At 58.2% G+C, this 19,036-nt stretch overlaps 8 protein-coding genes across 8 annotated transcripts; 4 read left to right on the forward strand and 4 right to left on the reverse strand.

The window, feature by feature from the left end:
- Positions 1–36: 36 nt before the first annotated feature.
- On the forward strand, positions 37–432 carry GGTG_11169 (hypothetical protein; the record flags this gene model as incomplete). The annotated part of the gene is made up of 1 exon (XM_009229049.1): positions 37–432. One exon carries the CDS (start codon positions 37–39, stop codon positions 430–432), a length of 396 nt encoding a protein of 131 aa, XP_009227313.1.
- A 123-nt stretch (positions 433–555) lies between these two features.
- On the reverse strand, positions 556–2,869 carry GGTG_11170 (tRNA-pseudouridine synthase). The gene has a single exon (XM_009229050.1). The coding sequence runs from the start codon at positions 2,669–2,671 to the stop codon at positions 653–655; it is 2,019 nt and encodes a 672-aa protein (XP_009227314.1). The 5' UTR covers positions 2,672–2,869; the 3' UTR covers positions 556–652.
- An 83-nt stretch (positions 2,870–2,952) lies between these two features.
- Positions 2,953–4,643, forward strand: GGTG_11171 (hypothetical protein). The gene is made up of 3 exons (XM_009229051.1): positions 2,953–3,146; positions 3,246–3,471; positions 3,603–4,643. Exons 1-3 carry the CDS (start codon positions 3,079–3,081, stop codon positions 3,882–3,884), a joined length of 576 nt encoding a protein of 191 aa, XP_009227315.1. The 5' UTR covers positions 2,953–3,078; the 3' UTR covers positions 3,885–4,643.
- On the reverse strand, positions 3,136–4,859 carry GGTG_11172 (hypothetical protein). Its single transcript, XM_009229052.1, has 2 exons — positions 4,333–4,859; positions 3,136–4,241 (listed from the first exon to the last, which is right to left on the reverse strand). Exons 1-2 carry the CDS (start codon positions 4,474–4,476, stop codon positions 3,906–3,908), a joined length of 480 nt encoding a protein of 159 aa, XP_009227316.1. The 5' UTR covers positions 4,477–4,859; the 3' UTR covers positions 3,136–3,905.
- A 205-nt stretch (positions 4,860–5,064) lies between these two features.
- Positions 5,065–8,559, forward strand: GGTG_11173 (ribose-phosphate pyrophosphokinase 5). The gene is made up of 3 exons (XM_009229053.1): positions 5,065–6,068; positions 6,140–6,161; positions 6,238–8,559. The coding sequence occupies exons 1-3, from the start codon at positions 5,849–5,851 to the stop codon at positions 7,325–7,327; spliced, it is 1,332 nt and encodes a 443-aa protein (XP_009227317.1). The 5' UTR covers positions 5,065–5,848; the 3' UTR covers positions 7,328–8,559.
- On the reverse strand, positions 8,341–13,932 carry GGTG_11174 (hypothetical protein). The gene has a single exon (XM_009229054.1). It carries the CDS (start codon positions 12,663–12,665, stop codon positions 8,916–8,918), a length of 3,750 nt encoding a protein of 1,249 aa, XP_009227318.1. The 5' UTR covers positions 12,666–13,932; the 3' UTR covers positions 8,341–8,915.
- A 370-nt stretch (positions 13,933–14,302) lies between these two features.
- On the forward strand, positions 14,303–16,404 carry GGTG_11175 (hypothetical protein). The gene has a single exon (XM_009229055.1). The coding sequence runs from the start codon at positions 14,368–14,370 to the stop codon at positions 15,685–15,687; it is 1,320 nt and encodes a 439-aa protein (XP_009227319.1). The 5' UTR covers positions 14,303–14,367; the 3' UTR covers positions 15,688–16,404.
- Positions 16,405–16,425: 21 nt separating this feature from the next.
- On the reverse strand, positions 16,426–17,370 carry GGTG_11176 (nudix/MutT family protein). The gene is made up of 2 exons (XM_009229056.1): positions 17,056–17,370; positions 16,426–16,964 (listed from the first exon to the last, which is right to left on the reverse strand). Exons 1-2 carry the CDS (start codon positions 17,123–17,125, stop codon positions 16,528–16,530), a joined length of 507 nt encoding a protein of 168 aa, XP_009227320.1. The 5' UTR covers positions 17,126–17,370; the 3' UTR covers positions 16,426–16,527.
- Positions 17,371–19,036: the final 1,666 nt, after the last annotated feature.

Here is a 19,036-nt window from a genome sequence, read left to right on the forward strand (position 1 = left end):
GCGCCGCTGTGCGCGCTGGCGCTGCACGTGGCGCAGCTGCGGCCGCACACGTCCGAGTCGCTGCTGGTGCTGCGCGGCCTGGGCGTGCAGACGCGGTCGCAGGGGCCCGGGTACCTGTTCTCGTCGCGACTGCTGCCGTTTGGGCCCGCGGGCGGCAGTGGCGGTGGTGGCGGTGGCGGTGGTGGTGGTGGTGGGGGTGGTGGGCGTCGATTCATCCCCGTCGACAAGGTGCGCGACGTGCTCATCAACGAGGCCTTTCTGGGCTTCGAGGTGCGCTACTATCTGGTCATTGTCGTCGAGGGCGAGGAGGAGCTGGTCGTTGTGTTCCCGCGCCTGCTGCCGGGCCGCCGCACCGTCGAGGCCGTCTGGCGTGGCGTCCGTGGGTGTCTGTACGAGCCTGAGCCGGGGCGCAGGGTGGACGGGAAGGGGTGAGGGAGCCATCTTTCTCGTTTGCCGTTTATGCTTGGAGGGGCAGCGTTGATTAGCTGCGGAGAGCTTAGAGGTTACATCTGGGTCCTCTCCAGGCTCATTAATACGAATCGTCACCACCTTGTCGACGTTTTTGACCCTCGAGTCTTTGCTCCTCTTCGATTTATTTTTCTCTTTATCTTATCTATAGTGTATAACCTAATGCGCCATATGCTAAGCTCTGCTATGGACCACCCACTGCCGCCGCCTCCGCAGCCGCCAGCTTGCGCGCCTTAATAACGCTCCTCCAGTTCTCAGTCCCGGCCAGCTCCGCCGCGCTGGCGAAGCCCTTGCTCTGTGCCCACTTGTCGTTGACGTCCTCGGGCGTCGCCTGCATCTGCCTCTTTGCTAGCGGCGTGTACGTCCCTATCAGGTGGGATCCGTCGCCCCCCTCGAAGGCCTTTGTGCCACGCTGCTGCTGCTGCTTCTGCTTCTGCTTTGCCTTCCTGTCCGAGCCGCCGCCCTTCAGCGCCGCCGCGGCGTCCACAGCCGCCGCTGACGCGGCCACGGCGCGCACGGGGTCCGTCAGCGTCGTGACGTGGTCGAGGAGTCGGTTCGCCAGCAGCTCGTCCATCTTGCGCCCGCGCCAGACCTCCCACAGGCCGTCGACGAGCCCCTTGGGCCCGTGCAGGTCGACGGGGTCGCCGTCCTCGCCCGCGTAGACCCAGTCCAGGTCCGGGCCCGGCTCGACCGCCTCCGAGGACGTGGCGCCGCCCTCAGCTCCCGGCGGCGGCCGGCCGAATAGGCAGTCCCACAGAACGAGGGGCGCGTCCGAGGCCAGGTGGTAGTTGGGCCTGCCCGGGTACCGCGACACGTCCAGCAGGTCTGCCACGACCGACGGCTTCTCGAGCCCCTGGCCGACCAGGAAGAGCACGGCGACCATGTGGCGGATCTGGTGCCACAGGAAGGCGGTGCCGCGCACGTGGAAGTAGTACACCCTGGGCCTCGGCGGGTCCACCGCTAAGCTGTCGCCATTACCGTCCTGTCCGGGCAGGAACTCGGGCCGGTCTAGGTACGGCAACGCCGAGGTGGTGTCAGGCACCTCGACGATGTCGGCCTCGAGCACGCGTCGCTCAAAGTTGCCGATCTGCTTGCTGGCGTCGATCTTGCAAAAGTTGCGGAAGTCGTGCGAGCCCTCAAAGTGCCGCGCCGCCTCCCGCATGGCCTCGATGCCGAGGTAGCCGTCCTTGACGCGGCGGCCGCCGCTGCCGGCGGACGAGGAGGGATGATGGGCTCCCTCCAAGACCGCCGGTGCGGGCGCGAACGCGGGCTGCGTGAAGAAGTAGCGGTACTGGCGCTCGCGGCACGAGAAGCGCGCCGAGAAGCCCGGCGGCGGCGTTGGGCACCAGGCGAGCGCGCGGATGTCTGGCGGTAGTGTGCGGTTCAGGAGCTTGCAGTACTTGATTTCGTCGGCGACGGGGTACGGCGTTTCGTCGCTATCGTCGTCGTCGTCGTCGTCGTCTTCTTGCCGCCTTCCCTCCTCTCCTGTGGCCTCGGGCGCCTCCAGCTCGGCAGCAGCAGCGACGGCAGCCCCATCGCCCGCCTCGGCTGATGATCCGGCGGCATGTTGCTGCTGCTGCTGCTTCCTGGCCCTCGGCACGGGACGGTTGCTGCGGACGCGCAGGGCGACGACCTGGCCAAAGGCGCTAACGCCGCGGTCCGTCCGGCCGCACTTTGAGTACTCGCACGAGGCAAAGTCGACCTCGTCGGGCCCCCGCTCCGGGAACACCAAACAGGTCTTGACCAGGGCCTTCCAAAGCTCCTCCTCGATGGTGGGCAGCTTGCCGTTGGCCTGATACTCGAAGCCGTTGTAGTTGCCTCCCAGGTAAGCCAGCTTGAGCGCTATGAAGCGCGTCGAGTAGTTTGACGGGTCCGCGAACTTGCGCTTCTTGGGCGGGGGTGCCCGTGCCTGCCCTTGCCGCTCTTGGGTGGGAAGCGAGGCAGAGGCCGCCGAGGAAGCAACCACGGCGGCCGTGTCCTGTCGGCTTTGCTTTTCGAGCTGCTGCTCCAAGAGCTTGATGCGCTGGATCAGGCTGTCCTTGGTCCAGCGATCATAATTGGCCTTTTCGCCGGCCATGATGGTGGTGATGAAGTGGCGCGCCCAGGCGGGGGGTCGAACGGCCAGGAGGCCCAACTTTGGTGTGAGTGCGACGAGGGGTTTGTGCCAGAGCCACTTGTGCGAGACCCTGAACGTTGGCCTCATAACATCCCGAAAAAGCCTTGCAGGGCTGTCAGGGTCACCGCAAGCCACCTGGCTCACAAATTTCCGGTTTCTTTTTGTCTCTCGGAGTCGGATGCCCGCTACATCCCGAGGTCGCTTTCAAGTGGCAGGCAAAAAATAAATTGCTTGTCATTCTCTGGATGTCACACTGGCATCGTTATCGATAACAACGCGCATCCCCAAGCCAGCGCCCCGGCCTGACATGCGCTATTTAGGTAATCGGGTATCCCACGCCCCTGAACTGGGTTCATGTCTGCTCGATAAGAAGCGCCTGGGTTCCATCTCCCTGAGAATCATTCTGCCTCGCCCGAGGACTTTGAAACTGCGTGCTCCTAATCGTCCGGGGCCTGATTCCCACCATATCCTGCCGTCGACACCGGGCAACCAACATGGAAGAGCACAACATCACGATACTGCTGCTTGGAGACAAGAATGTCGGGAAATCTACCTTCCTCTCGTATGTTGCTCACCGTGTTCAAATTATGGCATCCGGGTTTCCCTGCCTCATACACGCTTTGCAGTATCTTCTAATGACTCCCTTTTTGCCTCCCATAAGACGCATTAGCCAGGGGAAGGATAGGCTGCGGGGGAGGGCTGACATCACCCTCCTGCGCGACTCGGACCAGCCCTTCCTTTTCGAGTTGCGATCTAGAAAAGGCCTCTATAAGGTAGAGCTACACGACACATCGGCTCCCCACGACTGGCACATCCTCCGCCCAGATGTTGTCGTCATATGCTACGACATCAGCCAACGCCTTAGCCTCATCAATATGCAGAGGGTGGTGAGTCGTTGTTGGCCACATATTTTCCGCTTGCCAAATGTGTCTGCCATGATGCCGAACCAGAGAGGCAAGGAGGGGACAAAGTCGGGCGCTGACAACTATCCCCATCTCTTCCGCACCCTATCCAACAGTGGATCAAAGAGGTGAGGTCGACGTTACCCGATGCGGACTCCCTCCCGATCCTCGTACTGGGCCTCAAGCGGGACCTGAGGTCGGAAGACGATCCAAACGGTATCATATACCCACAGGAGGGGCACAGGATCGCACAGGAGATGAGGGCGGACAATTATATGGAGTGCTCGGCCGTGACAGGTGAGCTGCTGAGCGAGGCGTTCGAGGACGTCTTCAAGGCCGCGGTCAAGACGACGACAGACGAGGGAGGACAGAGCGAGGGAGGATGCGGCATAATGTGAACGGACAGAAGTAGCGACGCCCTATGCTCCCTGTCCGTTCTCGATGGAGTCGGCGATCGGCTCCTCTCCCTCTTCGCCTCCATCCTCACCGCCGGCACGCGGGAAGGGGCCCAGGACTTGGACGACGATGTCGAGCATGCGGGACTGCTGGTCGGCCGAGTAGCGTTCGGCCATCTCCTCAACGCACACGTACAGGCCTGGCAGCTCGGTGGGGCGCAGGTTGACGATCATGAGCACCTCGCCCTTGGAGAGACCAAACTCGGCGAGCCGCTCGACCAGGGAGGCGATGCTGTCCTGGTCATACGTGGGTGGCTGCTGACTGAGAGGGTTTGGGTATGTTTGGAAATATTGCATCACCTTTTTGTTTGGATCCAAAGCGATAACTCGCGTCAGCTCTCTTGTTCCTGGTAGCCAAGTCAGCAGGACTGTAGAGTCGAGTTTTACGCACATCTTTGGTCACAATCTGGTAGTTTTTGGGGGGGCGGCGGTGCTCCTTTTTCTGCCGCTCAGCGAAGCGAGCCTTGGATTCGACGAGGTGGGTATAGACCTCATAGTTACTAAGGACGGCGTTTTGCGACTCAAGGATCTTCATGGTTGCGTGCGATGTTGGTTTGGCGGAGAGTATTGAAAGTCACCAGCGAGGAAGCAGGAGCGAAATGAAGCTTTTCTGACAGGTGCCCAGACGTGCATCACCAAGTGGACTTTGAGAGAAGAAAAAAAGCCGGCGTCATCAATGGATGGAGCACCCACCAGGCACCCCCACCTGTGCCACGGGCCGCTGCAAGAACAGCACTAGCGCAGGTCGCCCAATGGAAAGCGTGCGGTGCAACGAACAAGCACAACAAGATTGGGTGAAAGAGGACATACTAGTGAAAGACAGGAGGAACAGAATATGAAAACAAGAATAATACAAAAAAACAGGAAGAGGACAGAGCAAATAGCATCAAGACAAACCTCGAGTTTGCGGGTTTTAACTCGCCTTCAAAAGTACCTACTGAATGCTCCCCGCACGGCCAATCACATGCCACGTCCCACATGTAACCCCGGATCAGAGGGGCAGTTTCAATGGCAAACAAAATTTTCTTCCTCGTCGAATTTTAGCCTCCTGGGCTGGGAGCCACCCGGCAGGCGAGACGAGCCTCTCCCCCGCTGGACGGCTTCTGCCTCTCCAAATGAATGACTTGTCTGACTGACTCCATCCCTCGTTCGCCCCGATGCAAACCAGAGTCGAGCCTTTTTTCTGTCATACTTTTCCTACCACCTCCTTGCTCCCCCAAAACCATCCAGCACAATGCTTCCTCTCTAACACGCGACACAAAGACAAGAGTGTCTGCTCCTCTTGGTCTCTCTCCCTTCCTCTTCCTCCCTCTCCCGCCATCACACATCACATCAGCCCTACAGTACTGCCCGCACACCTCGGCGTCAGCCGAGCTCGCCAGTGTTTCGGCCGTCGCCTCACGACTCGAGAGAAAATTTCGAGTGCCACAAGGCAGCGCGAGATCGGCTCGACCCGCTTAGGAGACCAGACAAATTAACGGAGAAAGAATAGACGGCAACGCCAAAGCGAACAGCAATTGGCACCGCAAAACCCTCCGCAGAGCCCTGCTCCAAAGCAGATCCATCTGCTCGACCTCTGTTCCTTTGCCCGGGCTCGACCAAGAAGCCGGATCCAGTCAGAGCCTCTGACGAGCCGCCCTGGCTTCACCGACGCCGCCCGCTCCGCTCTCGCACGCCGCCCCGACGCGGAGCTGCTTCTCCAAATCCCAATTTTTTTTTCCCTCCCTTCCTCCTTTTCGCTTCCCTGTTCGCCCCAGTGGCTCAGACACACCACCACCAACGTTTGCCAAGCGCGATCCAAGTGCCGTTCGACCGAGGCTATCTCGCGTCGACACCACTGCCCACCCTTCTCGCTACCACCCTGACCTACTCGCTTGTCAAGCGCAGGTCGCGCCGATCTCATAACCATGGTTCGTAACATCGTCGTCCTCGGTGGAAACTCCCACCCGCAGCTGGTCGACGAAGTCTGCGGCATCCTCGGCATTCCTCCCTGCAACCGCATCCTGTCCAAGTTCGAGGTCGGCGAGAGTCGCTGCGAGATTAAGGACTCGGTCCGCGGCAAAGATGTCTATATCATCCAGTCCGGAGGCGGCAAGATCAACGACCACTTCATTGAGCTCTGTATCAGTGCGTGCTCCCTGCCCGCGCCCTCCCCATTGCTCTTCCCTGTAGCGGAGAGGTCTGACTTGTGTGCACAGTGATCTCCGCCTGCAAGACTGGGTAAGCTGCTATCCGTGACCTCGCTATGTCTCGTGCCCGCCGACAGACTGGCTGACTTGCCCGTTCTTATGTGCAGATCTGCGAAACGTGTGACTGCTGTTCTGCCCTTGTTTCCCTACTCCCGCCAGCCCGACCTCCCGTACAACAAGTCAGGCGCGCCTCTGTCGAAATCTACTACCGACCCTGGCAAGAAGGAATACACGTTCGAGAGCGTCCCGCCCACCCCCGCACCTGGTATCCCCAAGACAGCCGGGCTCACCAACGGTGTCGACATTACCCACATGCTGCGGGAAAGCTCATACACCAACGGCAACGGCCCGGCGTCCCCGAGGCCCACAGCAGCTTCTGCAGACAATTATTTTGCAAAGCAGGACACAAACGGCGCCAACGGCCGGGCCCCCAACCATCACGCTCCAAACTCTTCAACTTCGTCCATCGCTCGGGCCTACACCACCCACGACTACGAGAACCCCTCCTTCATCAACCACTTCCAGGCTCGCCCCGGCTACAAGCAATGGGTGGCCCAAGCCGGCACCCTGGTCGCCAATCTGCTCAGCTGTGCCGGCGCCGACGGCATCATCACCCTGGAGCTTCACGACCACCAATACCAAGGATTCTTCGACATTCCCGTTGACAACCTGTACGGGAAGCCGCTGCTCCAGCGCTACATAGCATCCAACATCCCCAACTTTAAGGAGGCCGTCATAGTCAGCCCAGATGCCGGCGGAGCCAAGAGGGCAACAGCTATCGCCGACAGCCTGGGCATGGACTTCGCCCTGATCCACAAGGAGCGTCGGGGGACAAAGATCTCCGAGACCCAGACCGCGACCATGATGCTAGTCGGTAACGTGACGGGCAGGGTGTGCATCTTGGTGGACGACCTGTGCGACACGGGCAACACCATCACGCGCGCCGCCAAGCTGCTCAAGAACCGCGGCGCCACGTACATTTACGCCTTGCTAACGCACGGCGTAATGAGCGGCGAGGCGATTCCTAGAATCAACGCCTCCGCCATCGACAAGGTGATCGTGACGAACTCGGTTCCACAGGCCCAGCACAAGGCCTTGTGCCCCAAGCTTGAGGTTCTGTCGATATCTCCCGTCTTCGCCGAGGCCATCCGCCGTGTGCACCACGGCGAGTCGATCAGCGTCTTGTTTCATAACTGAAATACCCCAACTACCTCGATGCCCTTCACAGGCCTCATCGATCCCTATGGGGCGTACGATTTCACTCTCCGCACCCCTTCTCCTCCTCTTCCCAAGGTCTCGCACTGCATCAGAAAAACCGCATACACTCTTAGCGGCGTTTTGAACTGGCTGTTGTTTCCTGCTTCCTCTGGCTTGGTTTCATTTTTTTGAAAAGTGGCGGTTTAATGCTGCCCCGAAAACAAGAAAAAAGGCCGTATTCTCGCATTTGTTGCATTTTTGGGAGGAAACAGTCCGGGATTTGTGGATCGTCCTTTTTGGTCTTTTTTGCAGCGTCACACGGCGAGGCCAGCCCGCAGCGGTCGTTGGACTACCTTTCCTCGCTGTTTCATGACCTTGCTCTGGAGTTGGTTTCATAACTGCCTAGAGCTGCCGGTATAGAGGAGGTACCTTGTTTTTGCTTGTTTCCCCTGTTTCCTCTTTCCTGTCGTCTGTCCTTATCCGCCGCGAACGAACGAAAGCTCCCCTGGATGGATACCTAGAAATGGCCCCAGCAGCCTGCTATAGGTGCGTATGAACCGAAACGAGACGACGCCGTCGATAACACCAAATGACCAAATGGCCCCAACACGAGGTCCCCCGGCAAAGTGGTTTGCCAGATCCCACCGACGACCGCGCTGTCTCGGGACACGCCAACCCTCGAGTGCGTCTGCAGTTAATCCTTTGGAGTTCGAATCGGACGTCCCACGCCGGCTGAGGAAGGGGTTTCAAAAGGGACAGGCAGCCGGTCTTGCCCGATGGCAGCCAAGCGAGTAGCCGTCTCGGGACGGGCAAAAAGCCCGCGCCCTGCTTTTGCTATACATACGTAAAATCGCATGCTTATCTCCCCATGTCTCGAAATCTACGCACGTAGACCCGGGACGGAGTCGTAGGAGTGAAATCATTTTCCGAGGTGAGGGCCATCTCTCCCTCTCTCTCTCACTATCTAGCCGAGAGCGGCATAAATTGCTTTCTCGTCGTGTTTCGATGGAATGGGGGTTTGTTTGGCTTTGTATGAACGGGAAAGGAGGCTGGTTGATTACAGTCTGAAAAAGAAAAGACACATGACCAGATATCTCACCTATCAGTCGTGATATGTTGTGAGCTCAACGGCTATGCTGAATAACGGCATCCGTTCAAACAATCCAGGTTCAAATTGCCGTCACGCCAGGCGCTGACTTTTACTTGATCGTCGTGCTCAACTCTTTGTTGCTTTGCACAACTAGGTAGGTACCTGTAGATGGACAACCACCAAGCGCAACCAGCCCAGGTCACATAGCTAGGTACGTACATAGAATGGATAAGCTATCTTCATCGATATGCATCGCCGATATCGTGAAAGGGATACGCCGAAGGAATCTGTGTGCACTATGGTTCCGTTTTCCCATCGCTCCTTGGCTCTGAGATGTTATCCACCTATTTCTTCTCATCTTGGGCCCGCTGATGACGTGAAGACATGCTGCTTCTCTATCCCCCCATACACACAAGTCCAATCTCACACTTCACGCGTACCTCTCTTTACGAGTACGCACACGGCAATCGCTGCCGAGGCTTCCTCTCAAATATCTCACTAGACAAAAGAGCCCTCCGGGTTGGCTGTGCGGTTCAGATCTTCAGGCACCCTCCAACCGTGCGACTGCGCCGCGCGCCTGTACGCCTCGATTGCCTCGTGAACGCCGTAGTCTGTGGTGCCGTAGAGGTAGGCCTTAGCTAGACGCGCTGGCGGCTCCGTCGATGTGATGGCAAATCGCACCTGGACCAGGACGCTCTCTATACTGCAGGCGGCGCTCCAGCCATCCGACGTGAGCAGCTGCATGCACATAGCGCCACCCGCCGTAACATGACCACCTCCTCCATTCAGGAACGGCAAGAACCGTGGGCGAATGACGCGAACGAATGGCGGCGAGAACGGGAAGGATTCACCAAAGCGTAGCTCTAGCACTACCGACTGGACGCCATGCTTATCCATATCATGGCCTAGGGGGGTGTTCTTGTCGAAGCTGTGCAGTTCCACCACCAACTGGAACATGTTTTCCATGTTGTCAAAGTCGATGAACCATCCCAGATCGTGGGGAGGCGTAGACTGCTGGATCTGCCTCAGGATCATGATCTGTCTCGACAGGTGCTTGCCGGCGCTGCCTGCATTCTGCGGCGGTTGCAGGCGTGGCAGAGAGCTCAAGTCCAGGGCCCCGGCTCGGAAGTCTGTGAGGTTCGCAGGGCGCGGAGGAGGAGGTGGGCTAATCTCCTGCACGCTGCTGTCATTATCATCGCTGGAAATGACAATGATGTCGTCCTCGTCGTCGGCGTCATCGTCGCCCAAGAAGGCCTTGTCAGCCTGATCCTCCTCATCCGACTCGTCTCGCGCCTGCACTGTAGGAGCTGCCTGTTGTCGTTGTCCCTGATCGATAGTCCTTGAAGACGGGATGGCGGCGAGGGGAATCTTCAGCGCCTGGTTGCCAGGCCCAAAAACACACATCGCGGGGTCCTGGATGACGAAGCGAGATATGGGGTCGTGGGATGCGGCTGATGGATAATTGGCTATGCCCGGGTTGTTAAATTGCGAGTGAGGGTGGATTTTGGAAACGAAGAGATAGCGGCACTGTTGCCAGTCAACGTTCTGGACCACCAGGTGCGGATGGCGGCTCTGGAAGCGGTCGGGGATATTCACAAGCTCGCTGAGGGCAATGGCTGTGGTTATGTCGAGCTGGGACGAAGACCAGTTGCTCGAAGCACTGATGAGGCCATATCCTATGCTGGTGTGGAAATTCTGACTAAAGTAAACGCCGTGGCCGTAGGCCCGGCCGTTGGCTGTGTCTTTATAGTCGAGCCCCGTCCGGATTATGCTGTGCCAGTTGACGATGGAACTTCCATGCCATGCGAAGATGGTCGGGTACACAAGATTCTCGTCCTCGACTGCACGTTCCAGCTCCTTGTTGAAGCGTTCCTCCTTATCTGGAGAGCCCTGGGCGAACCGAAACTGCAGGAAGTTGTCCATATCTGGCACTTTCTCACCCCCCGGTCTCTTGGGCTGTCCTATGGCAACGGCCGCAGCCGCAGGCGGTGGCAAAGGAGCTGCTGGTGGCCCGCCATTAGGTCCTGAGACGGGAGCCATTGGCGGCTGATTGTGGGATTGAGGAGGCTGAGGGGCCACGACTGCTTCGGGCTCTGCTTCGTCCTTGTCCTCGATCTGCAGGATGACAGACCGGTTCGTGGCCACGATCCACTCTAGGAGAGTCATGGCTGCTGGCGGCACATTCGGCATGCCGCGCACCCGGCTGTTCGTGTTCTTGCTCAAGAAGTGCTTGATGGTAGGGATGGGTGGCAGTGTGTTGAGAATGAAGCGGATCGCCCTTGCCTTTCCGGCATCATGCAAGCTATCGAAATCGACATTGAAGAGAGCAATGTGCGTGCCCCCGTTTTGGAGAGGTGTGTTTTGGTGTTGAGAGGGATCCTTCAGCTGACCCGTTCGGCCGCCAACCAAGAACGTCAACTTGCCATCGGCAGGGTCAGTGCTAATGATGATGCCAAATGTCAAGCCGGTGTGATTTTCTTGAGCAACCGCGTGTTGGTAGCTGGGATCCAGGGTGGCGGTGTGTGGGGCTGGTCGGGTGTATGGCCCAAACGTCTTGGACTCCTCCTGCGTCAACAACGCACCTCCCTCCTTCAAGTAGGTGCTGGGTAGCAGCACAAACCACCTCCCTGGCCGCAGGTCCTCGGGCCAGTCGCTCCGGTTATAGAGCGTAGCTGTCGCGGACGAGACGTCCACATGAACCGGGATGCAATCCGGAGCTCGTTGATGCCATGGCGCGTGAAATATGTCTGGGACATTGAGCGACAGTCCGACTGGGAACTCGCGAATGGCGAACTTCTGGGCGTCGAAGCTGGCAGGTCGGACTACTGGCTGGGCGCTGACGTAGCAGAAGCTGACTAGGAGGTCGACCACGGTTGGCTGAAGCATGATCTCATGCTCGATGCTGGGCCCAAGCCCCATCTGCATATACTGGAATAGGCAGAGGGAGTTGCTGCAGACGAAGGGCTTGAGAGACCCGAAGCCGCTCTCGATGGCGCGGTGGCATCGGAGGCAATACTTGGTGCAGTCCACCAAGTACAGCATCGCGAACTGCCAACTGATTAGCAGAACGCTCTTCTCGTTGTCATCGTCGGCGAGATGGTCGTTCAGGTCTTTTGATGTCCCCTTGCTCTTACGAGAGCGCTTGGGGGGAGGACCACCGGATTCTTCGGTGCTGCCTATGCGGTCAAGCAGGCGGCTGTTGGCATCGTCCCACGACATGCCGCCGCCCGCCTCGCCCCGGATCTTGAGCAAAGATATGAAGTACTGGCTCATGTAGAGATCCAGTGATCGTGAAAGGAAGATGCGGTCGAGTGGTGGCGCTGCATCCTGTGCCTCGTCGTCTCCACTCTGGGGCCCCCAGTTGTTGCGCTCGTCGAAGGCATTGATAGCTTGGGACAGCGTCGGCTTGTACTTGGCGCACTTTGCGATGCGGAACTTCATCTCGTTCATGCAGGCTGGCCGTTCCATGATATGCTCAAGGAACGGGAATCCGCCCTGATACTGGATCAAGAGAACGATGTAGTCCGAATTAGACAGCCCCCAAGCCCCGAGGGCCTCTTCCGAGAGGCGCAGATTGCGAATACGGGTGGATATCGAGACGATGTTGGTGGTCGAATTGGGCATCATGCCGCTTATTATACCAACTCGGCCGCCGGCGTCTCTAACCTTGCGCAGGCTGCGCTTGATGCGCGCATATATCGCCTTGTCAGGCTCGGACAGTATAGCCACCCGATGAGAATCCGTTGCCGGTTGCCCGTCCATAAGAGCATTCAGATGATCTAGATCTTCGCCTTCGTGATCTTGGGCGTCATCACCGTCGTCCGACTCGAAGCTGAGGCCATTATCCTCGTCATCTCCGTCCAGAGACTCGAGATCGGCATCGACGTCGGTCATCTGTGATTCGTCGAGACGCCTGGTCAGGGTCCTCGCCAGCAAACAAGCGGCCTGCAGTACCGTGAAGCTGGTAGCGGATGCCGCATGATCTTGAACTTCCTCCATCGCCTGCAAGATCTGCTTTGGGGGATCGTCGCAGTCGGTGAAGAGAAGAAACCCACAAGGGCCAGGGTAGTCGTCCACATTGGTCGCGAGCAAGCGGACCTGCAAAGGAGAGGCGAGGCCGTCGCCGACGTAGGTCATCACGACCTCTCCATCGTCGCCTTTCTCGACTGAGGTGACATTGTCGATGCGGCCTGCTAGAGCCTCTGCGGCAGCCAACGCGGCGTCGGCTCGGAATTTCCGTGCCGTCATCTCTGCGGCGATGGTGGTGGTAAGTGCGAGGTGAACGCGAAGACAAGCGGGGTGAAGGAAGGGAATGGCGCGACGAAGTGGTGTCGCCGAGACGCTGTGGCTGGATCAGCTGTCCATAGGAGTTGCCCGGGGTAGTCAATAGGTGGACACCCAGGTCGATATCGGCGTCTGCCAGGTAAGATGTCCTATTGGGGGAGGCTCTGTCGGGCTGAAAAGCAAGCGAAAAAGCGAGCGGATGGGTGTGATTGATGGGGCCAATGCCAGACGATGACGCAGGCGATGAGACGACAGCCCTGGTTTCGTCTAGCACCGTGCTCTTTCTGGATGCCACTCTGGTGCCCTAGAGAACTTGCTTCTTGGTGCCTGGGTCAAGCCTAGGAAATGTAGGTGGTTTGTGGTTGTGCGTGACTGCAGCCTGGGGCGCAATCAGCTCCTCCCTTTGAGCAGCGGTGGGCCAGGCCAGCTGTGGACTGGGACGTACGGAGAAGCTTCAGGGGCTGAGAGGAGGGAAAGGCCCAACAGGTTGGGAAGGTGCGTTGTGAGGAAGGAGCTCGGGGAGGTGCAGCCTCAATTCCGTGACGTGGGTGCACACAGCAACAGCTTACAGCGACAACACGTTTGTGGCACCACAGAGCACGGCCTTTTGTGCGGGGTCGTGGTGGTATCTCCCGCTCGGCAACCAACAGACAGATAGGCAGCCACAGGGCAGCGAGCAGATGGGACCAAATGTGTGGTCTTGGGATGGAGTCAAAGAGTGGGTGTATGGGGGAATAGCTAAATCGGCCTGCGACGAGAAACAGATGGTCCTGGACTAGGTAGGTAGGTAGGTGAGGGAGGAAGCTTCGCGAATGGTGACGCCTTAGACATGTGCATACCACCAGTATGGTGTCCAATCGGGTGACTGCTCTGGTTGGACGTGTCATCCAAAGCACTAAAGGAACCGAATCAAACAGCATTGGCACAGAAACGGGCAAGCTCAAGGCGTTATGCGGCAAACAAAAGGATACCCAAGCGCCTTCGTGGGAGAAGAAGCAACTTGCTGAGGGCAGGCCTTGCAGCCACCAAAGGCCAATCGCATCGCAGAGCCGGAGGAGAATGAGCTGTGGAGTTCAACCAACTTGGCTTAGCTCGGTGAGAAGAGAATGGAGTAAGGCTGTGTTGTGTTGCCTTCTATCAGTTGGGCTTCTAGGCCAACTTTTGAGGCTCCCTAGCTCGTCTGCAGGCTAGATGCGTTGCAACACCGAGAGGTCATCGCATGCACTCCCAGCTATAGATGTGTGGGTCGGGTCTCGAATGGACAAGAAGGGGGCTGAAGCATCTGGCTGACAATCGAGGCAGGGCGACTCTCCAGCTCGGGGAGAACGGAACACGTCGGTCTTCCCCCAGCTTGGGAGGAAGCACTAGCCTGGCAAATCCATTATTGACCACCATGGATCTCACAGGCGCAGTTTACAAGTTTTTAATGAGGCGTCCAAGGAGAGTCTTTTATACGTCGTTGGCAGAAGGTGGATACCTCTTCCTTCCTGAACGCAGCTTTTGATAGGACAAATCTTCCAGCTGAGCCGTTCCTCCAGCCCCACGCCCCCACACCTCCCCTAATCTGGTATCCTTGTCCTGGATGTCATGATGAGGGTTGGAGCGGACATCGATCCGTGAGTGTATTGCTTAACCAACCCCATACCCGCCGTCTTTCAAAGCGCCCATGGCCTGGGATTCCAAAACAAGGAACCGCGGGAGCAGCAGCGCCTCGGGCGCCGCCCGGGGGGTCCTCCCCCTGCACCCCAAACAGGCCAAACAAGCCACAATCCAGCCCAATTCCGCTCACGTGGCCGACCCCTTTCTGGAGGACTTCCTCGATCCGTCGTCCTTCGACCCCGTGGCCTATCTCAACTCGGTGCTGCCCCCGCTGCAGCCCAGCACCGGCAGCAGCGGCGGCAGCGGCGGACGCTCCTCAGCGACGGGCCGCGGCGGGGGGAGCCAGCAGCAGCAGCCGGTCACGCTGGCCGAGCTGTCGGCCCAGGCCCAGACCCAGGTGTCGCAGCTCAACGCGCACACCACCAGGCTAGCCAACACGCTCACCCAACTGACTGACGAGATACTGCGTAGCGGCAGCCGCCTCGCCTACGAGGTCGAGCTCCTGCGCGGCGAGACCCTCGGCCTCGCCGAGACCCTGGCTGAGGGCCTGCAGGACGACATTGCCAAGTTCGTTCCGGGAGGCATCGCGGCCCATCAGCAGCAGCAGCAGCAGCAGCAGCAGCAACAACAGCAGGCCCGCCCCAAGTCTTCAGGAGGCGTTTCTGCCGGTGCGGAGCCTCAGCCTTCCGAGGGCCCACCGGGAACACCGGCTACAGCGACGGCAGGCGACGCGACGGCGACAGCAACAGCCGCGCCGGACGCCGGCCCGCAGCGGCCGCCGGAGCCGCCCTACATCGCGCGGCTGCGCACGCTGACGTTGGTGCGCGCGCGCCTCGACTCGGTCATCAAGACGTTCGGCGAGGCCATGGAGTTCGTGTTCCCGCCGTCAGAGGTCTCGGTCAGCTCCTCGTTCCTGTCCGTCTCAGCCCCGGACCCGGGCAAGGAGGCCCACAGCACTGAGGAGAAGGGCCAGCAGGTGCTCAAGAGGCTCCGCGACGAGATCTCGTCCCTGCTCGCGACTTCCGACGGCCAGGGGCACGCCGGCGGCGCGGACCCCACCAAGGGCATCGAGGACGCCGCCCGCCGCATAGAGGAGCTCAAGGAGCTCAACAAGGTGTGGCGGGGCACCGCCGAGGAGAAGGGCCGCGCCAAGTTCATCGAGGGTCTCGCCAAGCTCGTCGAGGACAGGCATCGGGACCTCCTCCGAGAGATGGACGCGGCCAAGCGGGACGGCGCCGCGTCGTCTTCGGCCGCGGACGGCTCTGCTTCTGGGGCCCTCAAGAAGTCTCAAGCCGCTGGCGGCGATCCCTCGCCGGCCGAGTCCAGAGGCTACGGTGGCGGCTATGGGTTTATAAGCCAGTTACAGAAGATACGGAGTGGGCTCTGAGAGGGGGGGCTATTATCGATTGCGAATTTATTGTTCAATATCCTTCATCAAATACCATGATCTTGGCGTGGCACTGCAAGTCCTCATAATGGCTACCAAGTTCATCAAGAGCCGCCCTTGATATCTTACGTCCATTACCTTCACTCTGGGGGCAGCCATGACAGGTAGCCAGATGTGGCATAGTGACCGTCTTAGGCTGATGCAGGGTGAAAAAGCAACTATCTGGGATGTAGATGACAGCTGCCAATTACCTAACGTATTTGTTACATGGACCAATGGGAAGGCCACGGCATTCCAAGCCGCATCATCTATCACTACTGTCCAATAATTTGCACTGATGGGTTGTCGTCAAGAGTCTTGTGGGCACATTTCGCCTGTCAAAGAGTTATCTTCTGCCCCTATATAGAAGCTGATCTAGTCGGGCGGATTTTATAGCTCGCTCACACTCTGGCAAGTTGCCTACCTGTTTATTTTTCCTCCTTTACTTTGTGCAACCCGGTGCGGAATACTTGCAGATTGCACAGACCATATGTGACGGAACATGGATGAGATATATCCAGACCGCAAACGTCTGATCATGGTGCGATACCTCTTGGTAATTAGTGGCAGCCCGGCCAATGCTGGGTGATGTGTCTATGGGTAGATTTATGCGTCGTTGATAGGAGAATAAAATGTGCAAAATCAGTTTACCGCCCTGCAAGGTTTTTTTTTTTTTTTGCGTTCAAGACTTCGCGCTCCCAAAAAAAAAAAAAAAAAAGCAAGATAGTGCCGCGTGATAGCACGGAAAGAAGGGGGAGTGAGAACCAAAAGAAAGGGCGCGCCGGACGCTCGCCCTTTATTTTATCTCTTCATCGTGGAGCGATTCAGTGCCTCCTGGAGCTCGGGCCTCTCCTTGAGCGACTCCCAAGCCTCGACGAAGGTCATCCATTGACGCTGACGCTTGTCTTTCTCGGGCCACTCCTGCTCCTCGCTCGTCACGGTTGCTTCGTAGAAGTGGTACACGGCCTTTTCGCACTTGCCGCTTTTTGTCTTTGAAGACAGCTTGGGCGCCCTCAACTCCTCGATCTGGCCAAGATCGTAGTCGATGGTGACGACGATCCCGGCCTCCTCCCAGGCCTCCCTCTCGGCGGCTTCGGTGCACTCCTCGTCCGTCTCCCAGCCTCCCTTGGGCAGGACCCAGCCTTTCCTCCGGGTCGACTGTGTCAGGAGCACATACTGCTTGTCTGCTGAGAGAGCGACGACCCCGGCAACCAGCCGCTCGCCTTTGGTGTTGTAGCCTGGCAGAGAGGAAAGGACAAAGGGTGCAACAGGTCAGTTGATTGGCCCCGGGGCCCACCTCGTGCCTCCCAGCAGAGAGATATTACTCACGCTGCTTGCTCCTCCCGGTGCGGGATTGCATGGTCCGACTGCTGCTATTACTGCTTCCCGAAGCAGCCATCTTGTAGTGTGACAAAAGGGCGAGGACGTGCTCGGCAGTGGTGGATGTGGTAGTGGTGATGACAAGGGTGGTGGGTTGGCAGTCCCCACCGAGCCGGAAGAAAAAACCTGGTGGAGCCGAAAGGTGTTCTTGGGCGGGAAATAAGATGCCTTTTTTCTTCCTTTCTTTTGGGAAGACAGCGGTTTGGGTACGGGTGGGTGGGTGGGTTGCTGGACAGCCCAGGGCACACGGCTGTTGACGTTTAAGGGCGTATGGACGGCATGGTGACAGGTCTTCGATGGGTTCGAGGATCTAACGGGGTGCTCCTCCTTTTTGGCTTGTCCTTATTCCCCAATAGGCAGACAGTCACGCGGGGGTGAAGCCTGAGGGAGTCTGAGGCTGATTCTGTGTGGGTGATAGGCTGATGGGCGTGGGTGCCAAAAGTCTGCTGGGAGGAAGTGGCAGAGATTTATAAAAAAATAAAAATAAAAATAAAAAACACAACGGCAGTGGGCCGGTCAAAGGCGTGCGCAGGTGGCGGTCGGAAGGTGGGAGGGGGCGAGGTTGTGGGCAGGAGCGGCGGAGGGCACGCCGTGCTTCGACTGCGCGTCTGGCAGATGGCCAGACAGAGGCGTCGCGAAGATTAAATGGTGGGTTGTGGAAGGCAGCGGCGCGCCAAGGAAACCTGAAGCTGGGAACTAAAGGAAGAGTCAGGGCCTGACAGTGGCAGGAGGGCAGGGAGCTAAAATAAAATAAAAATAAAAAAGTCAGGCAATGCGAACCGACCGTAAGACCGGTGGGGGTGGAGATTGAGGGAGGAAGTGAGGTAAGGTTAAAACACGCCCCCCGGCAGTCTCAGCGAGTTGGTTGACTCTCGAAAAGAGGGCAGAGGGAAAGCACCGCTATGCCGACCCAAAGAATAACGAGAAAAATATATACCAAGTAGAAAGATGGAAAAAGAAGGGGGACTTTTAACAACCACAAGGCAGAGGAGGCAGAGGCCTCATCAATGCATCAAGGGGAATGACCAAGAGCGCCGGTCAGAAGGAAGCGAACCAAGATGGTTGGAGGTGGATGGCCAGTCTGATGGTGGATTCGCACTAGCCTGCTGTAGGCAGGCGGACGGACCGCTAAGGTTTGTGAGGCGCTCCAGTGCCTCAGGTACCAACATAGGGGACATACAGCCAGCACGCGTAGAGCGGAGTTGCGTTGAAGGTACCCAGGTACCCATGTCTAGACTCACTGGGGTGGGCGGGATGAGTTTTCTTCCCAGAAGCCTTCTTCTTTTCTCCTCTTCAGCACCCTTGGCTGCCGGTGCCACTTTCGCTCGCCGTGGAGGGAGAGATCGGGGATAAAGAAGGCACAGATCCACAGCTCCACAATTTGCTTGAATAAAATGCTCCATGAAGGATTTGCACAGGAGATAGAAAAATATGGGAGCCAAGGTTGGATAATCGACATGTACCTGTGCTTCTCTCGTTGGCCATCCTGCACAGCAACGCAATAAGATGTATGTGCACCGCACCAGCTGCACCTTCAGACACCGCATTCATCTCGCCTCTAGTGTTCATCCCACAGCCGCAACCACCAAGGCGGCCCGGCCCTATGCAGCCGTCATGAACAACGGGGTTAAACGGAAAGAGAAAGGAATAAATCAAGCCAGGAAATATCCCCGAAGGTTACTCAATGTGTAGCCAGTGCCTGCCGCAGACAGCTGATTATGCGACCTCCTGTTTCTCAGCAACTGGTGGCGCTGGGATGGCCACATGAAGGCAGGGGTGCCGTCCCGGTTGCCGGCAAGGCGTAGGGGCTTCATGGTATTTGGCAAGAGCAGGCGAGGTGGTTTATAGGTACCCAGGTACCTATTATGCTTATAGCTGTTACAGCGAGCAAACGATTGAGAATGCTAAGAGGATGAGTGCATGAGAGAGC

Source organism: Gaeumannomyces tritici (assembly GCF_000145635.1).
Source record: "Gaeumannomyces tritici R3-111a-1 unplaced genomic scaffold supercont2.6, whole genome shotgun sequence".
Lineage (NCBI taxonomy): Eukaryota > Fungi > Ascomycota > Sordariomycetes > Magnaporthales > Magnaporthaceae > Gaeumannomyces > Gaeumannomyces tritici.